Source organism: Nicotiana tabacum, chromosome 18 (assembly GCF_000715075.1).
Source record: "Nicotiana tabacum cultivar K326 chromosome 18, ASM71507v2, whole genome shotgun sequence".
NCBI classification, from domain to species: Eukaryota; Viridiplantae; Streptophyta; class Magnoliopsida; order Solanales; family Solanaceae; genus Nicotiana; species Nicotiana tabacum.
The window spans coordinates 121,384,313-121,397,164 of NC_134097.1; the positions used below are offsets into that span (position 1 = coordinate 121,384,313).

Consider the following 12,852-nt stretch of genomic DNA (forward strand, 5'->3'; position numbering starts at 1 on the left):
ATTGGGTTTAAATTTTACATTTGCAAAGAATCAAATTGATCTGCAAGTTTATGAGACTAGAAATTCTTTCAAAAATGATCATATTCAAGAAGCTATGGATAATATAGATATCCATATTATCTGCCGGTTAAACCATTTTATATCCATATTAAATACGGACCGAGTCGAATATTTTATTTATTTTTTCATTATCCCTTTTCGACCCTTCCATATCGGATTCACCCGCCCGTTTGCCACCCATAGTTACATTAGTATGAAAGTAACTATAATAAAATCTTTACTTGTATTTTATTTACGCAGTATAACTTTCGAGGGAACCTAATTGAATTTCCTTCCTTCTACGTGGCTCCACCTCTAAGTATATAATTACAGGCCTTAACTAGTTAACTTTAACACAAGTGTTTTGTTTTTTATTTTTCATTTGGTAACAATAAAATTATTTTCACTTCCTAAAGCATTGGATATCAATATTATCACTATTACATATTATGAGTAGTGACCATTACTACTACCTCCGTTGTTATTTATGAGATAATTTTGTCTTTTCAAAAGTCAATTTGATTAATATTTAAAGTTAAATGAATTAGATCAACTTAATATTTTAAAATTTAAATTTAATTATTCACAAATTATATAAAAGACATTACAATTTTAATTCTTCTCATGTCGATTGATAAATAATAATTTAAAATATTAGTTAAAATTCCTAATTTAATTTTCGACAAGCCAAAAGTATCAAATAAATTACAATGAAAGCAGTATTAGTCTATTAGAGACCTTAATCTTAACACAAAAACTATATTTTTCACCTTTTACGGAGGATAAAACACAAGTAAAAGGAGAAGCGGCCTGCAGTGTTGGCCATACTCGGAAAATCGCCCTCACTTCACTATGTACAACACTTAATACCGCACGTACAACCATTCTTTGCTTCACATCGTTCCCATCGTTGTCCCCCTATATAAACAAGCAACTTTCACACACACCTTATCTTCTTCATCCTCTTCTCCTCTACTCCCCACTCTCTTTACTCTTTACTCGTACGAACAACACTCTCCAATGGCGGACCCAGACGAAACCAACTTAAACAGTTCTCCCAATCCAGAAGAGGAGAACGATGAAGAAGAAGAAGAAGAAGAAGTAGAACTCGATGAACCCACTTCCTCAGACTCAGACTCGGACTCGGAGTCCGAAACGGGGCTCCTACCATACACCCGGGCCGGGGGCGAACCCGACACAGACGACGAAGAAAACAACACACCCGAAGCAAATGTGAAGCGTTTCATGCGAGTCCTCAACTCCAAACGCAGAAAGCGTGAGCTAGAAGAGGAAGCAGAAGAATACACTTATCACGAGGACTTGTTTGACTTTCCGTACGACCCTGAAAATTGGAGGGAAGAGGATTTAAAGGAGCTTTGGGGGGATGCTCCGATTGAAATGACTAAACCCGGTTGGGACCCGAATTGGGTTGATGAAGAAGAAGAGGATATTATTAGTGAAGAAACTAGAGCGGGTCGGGACCCTCCTATTGCCCCGTTTTATGTTCCTTATAGGAAACCGTTCCCTGTGGTGCCGGATAATAACTATGATATTTCGAACCCGAAATCTGTGATTGAAGAGCTTGATAGGATTGAAGAGTTCTTGAAATGGGTTAGCTACATTTTTGCTGATGGTAGCTCGTGAGTCTCTTTTTTGCTCACTTTCTTTTTTTGGAGAGATCTTGCTTAATGGGTTTTTATTTGCTTTATAATTGAGGTAAAGATTGTTTTTTGTTTTTGTTTTTGTTTTTGAACTTTGAATGTGAATATGATTGGGTATATGGTTTTTAGCTGCTAGTGTTAGTTTTCATTTTCATAGGCATTGGACTTGAATACTGGGTATAAGGGTGTGTGTTTGCTTTACAATTGAGGTAAAGAATGTTTTCCCCCACCCCCCCCCCCCCCACAACCAAAGGGTGAACTTTGAGCACAGCTACCCGGTACCTGTGCTGGTGTGAGGTAGCAGGTAACTGGTGTGGAGTAGTCGATGTGTGCGCAAGCTGGCCCAGTTACACAACCGTCATTTAAAAAAGAAAGAAAGGTATATGATTGGCTATATGGTTTTAGCTGCTAGAGTTACTTCTTATTTTCATAAGCATTGGAGTTGAATAGTGGAATGTGTCATTGATTCTCTGTGTTAATGTGGAGGAGTTCTTTTCCCAAGCTAAAATTAGTTGTGTGCTATGATTTTTCAAGTCTCGACGCACTAAGCTTATGCTATGCCGTGGAAGGGCCGGACCAATTGAGTCTTACACATGCAGCCTTACCTTGCATTTATGCAAGAGGTTATTTCCGTGCTTGAACCCGTGACCTCTTCGTCACACGGCAACAAGTTTTACCATTGCGGCAAGGCTTCCCTTCTCAAGTGTCAAACTTTATTGACATTGTTAACATATCCTATATATTTAGACTTAGTGATTTCCTTGCTTTAATGTAGTGTCTAATTAATCATCTTGAAGTAAATCTTGAATAGAGAAATTGGACTTCCAATCTGTGATGGAAGAGATTTTTCATCTAGTTGTAGTAAATAGAGCTTGTTGTTGGATGAATTGGCATTTTTATTTCCTCAAATCTTTAATAGATAATTATCTTTTAAAAAAACCTGAGTACTAGTCCTAATATGTTAAAGAAATTCTCTATTCCTATGATATTGTAAATGGTACTATACTTTCTATCTAATGCTATCATGGTCAAGCTCAAATTTGCGGGTGTTGAAGATATAGTACACTTGCTGCATAATCCTCAAGGTTCACCAGAGATGGTTCAATTTAGGGGTGGGCATGTGGCATGTGTATATTCATTTGGAATATGTAATTAGATCAACGAACGCATGGATTATGGAACGAGATCTCCTTGTTTCTATGTTTCCTTATATAATACTCAGAAATGCACAAGAAATCTGAGTATGTAACTGGAACAGTAGCTCTCAGATTGCTAATAGATTGAAATTTGGTAAGGTTAGTAGACCTCTACTCAGCAATTTGGTATAAACTTTTGAGTGAACAAAGACTTAACAAGCAAGAGTTTGTCCTAAGCTCTGGCAATTATACCTCTTGTTTTTCTCCTACTCTAGAACACTAGAGATGCTATAGATATAACTGACTGGTAACTCCACATGAGAAACTCAGTTAAAGGTTGTTTTTTGTTTTAATGAAGTACTCGGTTAAAGGTTGTTTACAGATGTGAAGCTTTGGAATGTGGCTTAAACTGGAATAGGTCTTCACAATGAGGCCCATTGCTCCTATATGAACAACTGGAATATGGAAACTTGGTTTCTAATTAGCAGAAATAAATGATACTCCTGATTGAACTAGAAAAACATTTTCTAATGGCTACCCTGTAAGAAGTACCTTAAACTGGTAAAGCACTTCTCATATTGAAGTAGTTGATTTCCAATTATTATATAATAGGTCAATAATTGACATGAGTAACAAATCTGCAGCGTTGCATGGTTTTGCCTGTACTCTGTGTTTTCATGCCTCTTACATGGTTGACATTTTCTAATTTTTTGTTTGGAAATGTTTGCCAATTCGTGTGGGCATTTCATATAAACTAGATTCTATTTGATGGCCATAATTGCAGCTTCACTTTTTCAGTTAGGGAATAAAATGTCCTTGTTAGGTTCCCGCTTCCCCAACTTGGTATCCCTTATCAAATTAATGTTAGACTTATGTCTAACTACTCCAGACTCCAGTGCGTAAGCTATATTAACATTAAGCGACGCTGATGTGACAATTACTTGCTGCCACTTGGTCATGGTTTAGCTTTTCTACCTTTTTGTTCTTGTTCTTAGATGATGTTATCTGTAAAACTGATGGCCTTTTGCATTCGAAGGTATGAAGGCACTGTTTGGGACGATTTGGCACATGGAAAAGGTGTTTATGTTGCTGAGCAAGGGCTGGTCAGGTTTGTCGGTATTATTTTTACTAGTTGTCGCTCTACAATTATGCCTAATTTATATCACGTTGTTTGTTAGGATTTCCTTAACTTCGCGTCAGCATCGCTCATTTTTCTGTTTGCTTCTCGCAGGTATGAAGGTGAATGGCTTCAAAACAACATGGAAGGTCATGGAGTTGTTGAGGTTGAGATACCCCACATTGAACCCGTTCCAGGATCCAAGTATGTTTACGTTCCAAAATGTTGCTCATAAGAGATATTGTGTGCTTTAATGTTCTAAGAGTTTATTAAGTAGTTTAATTGTTTCGCAGGCTTGAAGCCAAGATGAGAGCCGAAGGCAAGATAATAAAGAGAGACTTCATGTCCCCAGAAGACAGAGAATGGCTGGAGAAGGATATTGAAGATACCATGGAGCTAACAAGCGGAGAATATGAAATCCCATTCTATGAGAATGGTGAATGGGTCAGGCAATTTGGAAAGAAACCGTAAGTTTTACGTCCAAACTGAGAGTTGATGGGCATGCCTTGCCTTTTCTTTGTCGCTGAACTTATTGATGTTTTCCCCCTCAGTTCCAGTAAAGGTGATCTTTTTGTTATCATGTTTTTTCAGTTGCAGTATGTTAGATGTGGATTTGTTTTAATTTGAGTAATGGAGTAGTTTATCATTGTTCACTTTCTCAAGAAAAAAAATTGCTTTCTCAAAATGTACTTTATCATTGTTCACTTGCTGATCTACTGTGATCTCTACTATGTATAAACTGGGAGTAAGTGCGGAATTGACCCAAAGGCACGAACTTAAATGTTAAACTCGACCTTCTTGTTATGTTCTCCTGTTAGGGAGAAGGGGCGATATCGCTATGCTGGCCAATGGAAGCATGGGAGAATGCACGGTTGTGGTTTATATGAAGTTAATGAACGCACAATTTATGTAAGTGCCTATCAAACCTTCATCTCGTGTAGAAATTATTTGTCCAATAAGAAAATTTAACAAATTGCAGATGACTCTCATTCTCACTAGATAATCTTCAACCTTACAGCCAAATCATGGCCTATGATTTTAAAATGAGGAGAATGTACTTAATACTTAAAAGCATAAAGACGGTATTTCAAATAAGATACGAGTTGATGAATTTATCACTAGTTTTTACTGCAAAATTTGTCCATCCTTTGCCCTACTGGTGGAAGTTAGGTGTATTCCAGAATAAAGGACAGCCAGTGCCGTATGCTCCTGCTACGCGCGGGTCCATGGAAGGGCCAAACCATATTGGCTTTGATGTGCACAGCCTTACCTTGCATTTTTGCAAGAGGCTATTTCCGCGGCTTGAACCCGTGACCTCCTGGTCACATGGCAACAATTTTTACCGTTGTGCCAAGGCTCCCCTTTAGACCCAGAACGGTGGATAAGAATCAAAGAAAAAACTTTCAACATATGGGAAAAAGGAACTGGCAAAGAAGACAGTTTACAAGCTGTACCTGGGCTCTCTCTCTCTCTCTCGGTTTTTAGAAGGTTGTGTATGGCTATCTGTCTGAGCAGGTTATGAGTATAGGTTGCTTGAGATATGAAAAGAAAAGAACGAACTCTAGAAACCCTATTGTCAGTAGTGCTCTTGGATAACCCCCGATTATGTGCAGGAAACATCAAACAACTGACATAAGCTTTACCACTATTATAGCCTGTTTGGCCAAGCTTTTTTTTTGGCCAAAAGTGCTTTTTTTGGGCCAAAAATTGAGGTGTTTGGCCAAGCTTTTGGAAGGGAAAAAGTGCTTTTGAGGAGAAGCAGAAGCAGTTTTGGAGAAGCAGAAAAAAGTAGCTTCTCTCCAAAAGCACTTTTTTGAGAAAAATACACTTAGAAGCAGTTTTTTAAAGCTTGGCCAAACACTAATTGTTGCTCAGAAGTGCTTTTCAAACTAATTAGCCAAACACAAACTGCTTCTCACCAAAAGTACTTTTGAGAAAAGCACTTTTGAAAAAAAACACTTGTCAAAATAAGCTGATTTTTAATATAATAGATTTATTGTCTTCACACATTGATGTGAAGTTTCTTAATATGTTACTACTCCTAAAAATTAAACAGAAGCAATAGTTTTAAGCAAAACATGGCAAAATGAGATCCAAAGCTATGGAAGGAAGAGTCACTTCCTGACAGCAGTGGCGGACGCACGTGGTGGCAAGTGGGCTCAACTGAACCCGCTTCATCAAAAAATAATATTGTGCATATGTATAAATTACGATTAAAGCTGCGTAAAATTTGTATAAATATTTTATTTGAACCCAGTTGACAACTACTATTTTATGACTAAAGTTATGTACTTCTAAGATTGAACCCGCTTGCACAAAACCACTGCCTGACAGTGTTCTCTTAGTCTCATCATTTCTTCTGTTCACTGCATGTTTTTGATGCACATACATCTTTAGAGGCTTTGAGAATCTAGGCCTGGTGATAGAGTTCAAATTTATCTCTTTTCACATTTTGATGCAGGGTCGTTTTTACTTTGGAGAACTTGTGAGGGATACTTATGGATGTGATGCAGAAATTTCGGCGGTAAATTGAAGACTAAGCATATGCAGCTTGGCTTTTTAGCCGACACCTACAAAATATTTACAGTATTTATTTCAGATGCATGCAGGTATAGCTGAAGTTGCAGCTGCTAAGGCTCGGATGTTTGTTAACAAGCCTGATGGAAGTATGTATTGTTTTCTTATTTGTCGGATTTATGTGCTTTCCTCCATGATTAGTTACAGTGTTACACTCTCATGAGTTTACACGTGAAATAATTGGATAACCTGATAATGATTTTTTGCGTGTCATTATGCCTTATCTGATTTACGTGCTTTCCCCATGACTAGCTACACTCGTGAGTTTCTACGCGAAATAATTAGATAACCTGATAACATTTTTTTGCCTGCCATTATGGAATTTAACAGGAAAGGGACTTATTTACAGTCACGTAGATCATTTACGGAGTTCGAGACTCGAGTTTTGTTTCGAAGTAAATATTTTCTTTGAGAACGTTGTCTAATGTGGCAAAAAGGAGGAAATTCGTCTCTAAGGTTTTCAATGAAAACATGTCGAATATGGCACGAAGAAAAGGAACTTATATACATATTTGACAAAGATTGTATGTGACATATTAATTGGATGAGTGATTCACTAAGTGTGTGGCATATTAATTGGATGAGTGATTCACTAAGCTATGGCACTGTGCAAGATATACCACTTTCTATGTACTTGTTGAAGATGTAATTAATCAACTGAGAGCGTTTACTTGTGCATCTGTTTAACTGAAGGATATGACTAATAAGCACTTTGGACAGAAGAAAATCAGTTGTTTGGACAGCGTAATAAAGGAGATAGCCTACTTATGAAGCAAATAGAATCGTATTATGTGTATAAACCCTATTTTAGGTATTAGTTCTTAATTGTATGGAACTGTGCGCTATGTAACTATATCTATAAAAAATAATAAAAAGTCATGTTCTGCTTTCCGAATAAACTCATACAACCTTTAGGGGAAGATATCGTTGTCTGTGTAGGACTAGCACATACAGGTTTACCAGTAATGCTGTTACGTGGTTATCAAATGTATTTGGAGGTTAAGCAACTATATGCACTATCAGAAAGTCATTTATAGCTGAACTCTGATTATGAGAACTATCTTAGTATTATAGGCTCATATTGTGCGCTTCTAATTTTTTGCACTATGATTATCATGAATGCAGTCCCATTCCAGTATTCAATTTCAATGCAATTTGTCATAATATCGCTTTTCTCATCAGTAGTGAAAATGTTTTCTTGTTATTACATTTTCTTTTTTCCAAACTGCTGGTCGAATTTGACTTAGCATTTTGTTTTTGGGGAAGTGTTGAAACACTTCTAGAGACATTTGGTGAGTGTGTAGCTTACTCTTGATGCCAATTGATGTGCAGAAGATTGGTTGAGCATGCTCGAACTTCTGACTTCAAATACTCACTATATGATAGAATGCCCCAATACTAATTAACCGTTTCAGCTATTGAAGGTTTTTGAAATTGAGAGCATAAGATAGTTTTTTAGGATCTCGTTTGAATTGTAAGGTCCTATTATATTGCTGAGTCTAGCATACGATTGTAGAAACTGCTTCTTTTTTGATTTTCAATCTCTCCCTCTCTCTCTCTCTAAATCAGCTATCAAGATTCTATATTTGAAATTATCAGCTCCCCTTCTCTTATCATCGTTCGTGAACTTTCTGAATTGATTTGAGGACTATCGACTTTTCTAACCTACTTTGGCTGTTCCCTGGTAGTGGTGAGAGAAGAGAGAGGTCCCTATAGTGATCCTCAGCATCCATATTTATATGAAGAAGATGATGTGTGGATGGCACCAGGATTCATCAACCAGTTTTATGAAGTAAGTTGAATCTGTTTGTTATCCTTGCTGTTATAAAACGTTGGGGAAGTTAGAACTGATTCATTTGTTACGCAGGTTCCTGATTATTGGAAAGCATATGTGCATGATGTGGATGAAGAGAGAGAAATGTGGTTGAACTCATTTTACAAAGCTCCTCTGCGATTACCTATGCCTGCAGAGCTTGAATATTGGTGGTCTAAAGGTAGGATTTTCTATTTGTTTTATATTATCATCTATTAGGGATGGTCATAGAAAGAATGTTGTCGCACTGTATGTTCATATTATGTGTGTAAGAGAGGGAGGGAGAGAGGGATGAAAGTCTTGACTTCTTTCTATCAACAGTTTTGATTGTGCACAACCCCCCTGAGCTTTGTCGTAGTATTCAACTTGTGCTATCAGCATCATTGAGAAACATATGTGGACAGTCGTGTTGGATTTTAATTCATTGAAGGCTTTCTACCTTTTGGTATTTTAGCGTGTCAAAATTTCTTTAAGCATGTTAAAAGAAAAACCTGTCCTTCACAATGCACAAAGGCTGCGTGAGAATGCTTGAAAGAAGATTCTATTGGGAAGAATTTAGCTCAAATAGAAGTGTTTGGTTTTCTATATTTGAAACAGGTGCTTTACCTTGGGCAGAAAGAATTGTTTCACTAAGAGAGTCAAATTTAAAGTAGTAGTATATTGTTTATCTGGTGTTCTATAAGACTCTTATTAAAAATATTCATATTACTTTAAAATATATATATATATATATATATATATATATATATATATATATATTTTCTTTTTGACTATCACCAGAACACTTGACCACTTCCTACCAATCCAAAAAAAAAAACACCCAGCCACTTCCCCGAAAAATACATTATTTCAAACTTGATTTTTAGTCGATCAACTTCCCAGCTGCTATGGATACTTGAGTATGATAAAGTAGATATTGCCCTTAGTACTTCTCCTGTAATGTAAATATATTTCTGTTCATATTGTTCCAATTGACCTGATGTCTAATATCTCTTCTGATAAGCCTCTTTATGTAGACTTACTTTTGTTTCCTTTTTCTTAGATCAAAAGCCAGAATTTATTCTACTTAACAAGGAACCGGAGCCTGATCCTGAAGATCCTTCTAAACTTGTATATACCGAAGATCCGGTCATCCTGCACACTCCAACTGGAAGGATTATCAACTATGTGGAAGACGAGGAACATGGGGTACGATTGTTTTGGCAACCTCTTGTAAAAGAGGGTGAAGATGTTGATCCTGATAAGGTTGAATTCCTTCCCCTCGGATTTGACGAGTTTTATGGGCGAGGTGGGGCTGTCCAATCAGATAACATGTGGAAGCGGTTTGTTACCTCTATGGAAAATGCATGCAAACCAATGTTTGAGAAGCTGGAGAAATGGGCTGAAGAGAAAAAGAAAGCAGGTGAGATGAAGATAGAGCTCTTGAAGAAAGAGTTTGAATTAGCAGAAGCAGAATTGTCTCTGAAGGAGGCAATGGAAGACATGGATGACGAATTAAAGAGAATGCAAGAAGAGGAGGAAAAGAAAGTTGAAATGGGAATCCAAGAAGAGGATGATATAGTGCCTTCTGAACCAACAGATAACGTTGAGAAAACGTGGGCGGAAAAGAAGGAAGATGAGGAGGAAGAAGAGGAGGAGGACGACGAAGAGGAGGTTACTGCATCAAGTTTCGGGTCTGTTGACAATCAAAGCGCAGCTAAAAGTGACAAGAAGGATAGCAAAACCGGAAAGGCTCCATTTGGAGCATCTTCTTTGTCCTTTGCCGCCTGTAGCCTGGTTTCCACTGTAAGTTTGAAAGCACTTGAAGTTTCAGTGAAACATATAGTTATAGTTTCATGAAATGAATCTAAAGAGGATTACTTAAAGTGAACATTCACCTTTGGTTAACACAATGAAATGATCATTCAGCATCACTCAAACATATCTCAGAACTAATTAATAGCTTATATCAAACTACTAGAGATTGACTATGTGAACATATTGTTATTTGAGATGTTTGAGTAATGGATATTAAAGAATTTGACTAATGATGTCTGCAGAAGGTTAGCTGCTATAAGGAATAGTAGACAGTATTCATCTTTACTGAATGCATTATCTTCATTGCAATAACAATACGCCTCAATCCCAAGCAAGTTGGGGTCAACATTATATTCATTACAAACTTATGGAATTTTCTTTTGGCCTGCAGGTGCCATCTAATTTACTGCATACATTTACGGCTTGGAGGGAGGGAAAGTTGAGGCCAAAGCCGTCTCCATTGTTCACTCCATCTAGTATTCATGAATTTCCGAAGGAGCAAGAAACTCCAGGCTCAATTAGCTTCCCTTATGCTGTTAGCAAAAATGGAAGATTAAGAGCTGTGCGTCAAGCACAGTGGCCAGAGAAGTACATCAGCAAGTCGTGTATCAGAAGCCACTCAAAGCAGAAAGCATCTTCACAAATCCAAAGATACCAAGAAGACCAATGCTTCAACATATTATCATTGCACACACCATTACCTTTGTAGTGAAGCTATTTACCCTCCCTTTTCCTCTCATTCATTGTTAACTACTTTCATCAATTTTGCAGTGCTGCGGCCAATTGTGTGCATATCCATGGCATACATTGTTCCACCATTGTTGGTCCTTGTACAATGGCTTAGCCCCATATGCGGTTTGTCTAAGAACTAGTTGTTCCTATTTCCTTCATTCATAACATGTATTATTCTCATATTTGTTATTCTTATTAAAGTAGTCCAAGCTGCTTTGCATTCATCTGACTTTTTGGGTAGATGAAGCTGAGCTTGTATTGGTCAGAGCCTTAACACTTATCTTTTCATAATAGGCGAACTAAGTACCCAAATACTAATAATAGAGCCTTAACACTTGCCTTCATTCCTAACTGGTCTCTCATGAGAAGTCTAAACTGAAAGTTGCAGTGTGATCTTACAAGTAAGCCCATCAATATGAAATCCAACTTCAATCTCTCCACAACACTTAACTATGATAATTTATTCTTTTTTATATTCTTAATTTTTGATGTTGATACTGCTTCTCTTTCATGTTTATTTCACTTACAACTGCTATGATTGTGCTTTGCTTGAGTCGGGGTATATCGGAAACATGTTCTTAACCTTCACAAGGTAGGGATAAGGCTGTGTGTACACTACTATCTTCATACTCCACTTGTGGAATTGAACTTGGTTGTTGTTGTTGTTGTTTATATTCTTAATTTCTTAAATCTTTTTCCTTGTAACAAATATTTATTCGCTTTTAAAATTAATATCTAAGTTAAACTTTAACTAAAATAAATATAAAAGACGCTAAAATAATAACAAAAGGAAACGGTGATTGAAATTGTTTACTATGGCCCTAACCAATTAGGTTAGATGAAAAGGAGTGAGCTATCATTTTCTTAGCTAAGAGATAAACATCATGCAAGTGGTGATAGGGGAGGCATTCATTTTGTTTTTTCCTAGTAAATTTGGCACATTATGAAATATTATCGTCCCATGTTGAATTTCTTTAGGACCACTTAAAAAAGATAGCCAGAATACAAAATAGCTGCTATATATACAATGCATTTCGGCATTATTTAAGTCCACCAACATGCCAATATGATGTTTACATTTGGTTGAAAGAGATTTATTAACATGCTTTGTCTTCTGAATAGTCAACATTTTCAAACTTCAATTACGCTAATCACGTCACTGGGAGAAATAGTAAAAACTAAATAATTATTCTCTCTCTACTTAATGGCTTGTAATAAGAAAGTACTTAAACGGGGTCGGCTCAATAAACATGACGGCTTAAAGCAAAACTTCAATGAGAGGTCTTAAACTTTCTGTTAAAAACAAATATAAAAAAAAGAACCCCATTTGAAGTCCAGTTTTTAACTTTTTTATATGCAAAGTTATTAATAATTTTTTATAATCAATTTCTTATATTAATTTCTAATATATCTTATTCATTTAATCTTTCTTGTGATATACTTTTTAATTTATTGTTTGTTAAAAATCTATCAAGGGCTCCTTTTGTGATTGAAGTTTCAATTTATGAATTGTCGAATTCTTTTTCAATTTATGGTCTAGAGAATGACTCCCAAAAAGACTATTCCTTTTCTCAGTTTATTCAATCTTTCCATTTTTACGATGAAAATTGTACTTTTACATTTAAAACAATAAATATTTTTTTAAAAATAAAATAACATACACATTTACTAGAAAAATTTGGGGCCCCAAAAAATAGGTGGCCTAAAGCAACCGGCAATGTACTTAAATAACGTGTTTGACTACAAAGAGACTATGTAGGCGTTTGGACATAAAAATTATAATTTTTATGAAAAAAGTAATATTTGGAGTTAAGCTAAAAAATGGTATTTGGAATTTGCAATTATATTTGGACATGCATTACACTTGAAAAAAAAGTTGCAGGTTTGTGAGTGGGGAATAAAAATTTCTGAAAATTTTGAAAAAGTGGTCTTGAAAATCATTTTGGAAAAAATTTCAATAACTTGCAAAATTTAATGGAC

At 36.2% G+C, this 12,852-nt stretch overlaps 1 protein-coding gene across 1 annotated transcript; it reads left to right on the top strand.

Moving 5' to 3' along the window:
* Positions 1 to 970: 970 nt before the first annotated feature.
* Positions 971 to 11,149, top strand: LOC107763893 (protein TIC 100). Its single transcript, XM_016582402.2, has 11 exons — positions 971 to 1,679; positions 3,873 to 3,944; positions 4,068 to 4,157; positions 4,247 to 4,420; positions 4,772 to 4,862; positions 6,415 to 6,477; positions 6,553 to 6,619; positions 8,219 to 8,322; positions 8,398 to 8,524; positions 9,386 to 10,128; positions 10,532 to 11,149. Exons 1-11 carry the CDS (start codon positions 1,060 to 1,062, stop codon positions 10,847 to 10,849), a joined length of 2,469 nt encoding a protein of 822 aa, XP_016437888.1. The 5' UTR covers positions 971 to 1,059; the 3' UTR covers positions 10,850 to 11,149.
* Positions 11,150 to 12,852: the final 1,703 nt, after the last annotated feature.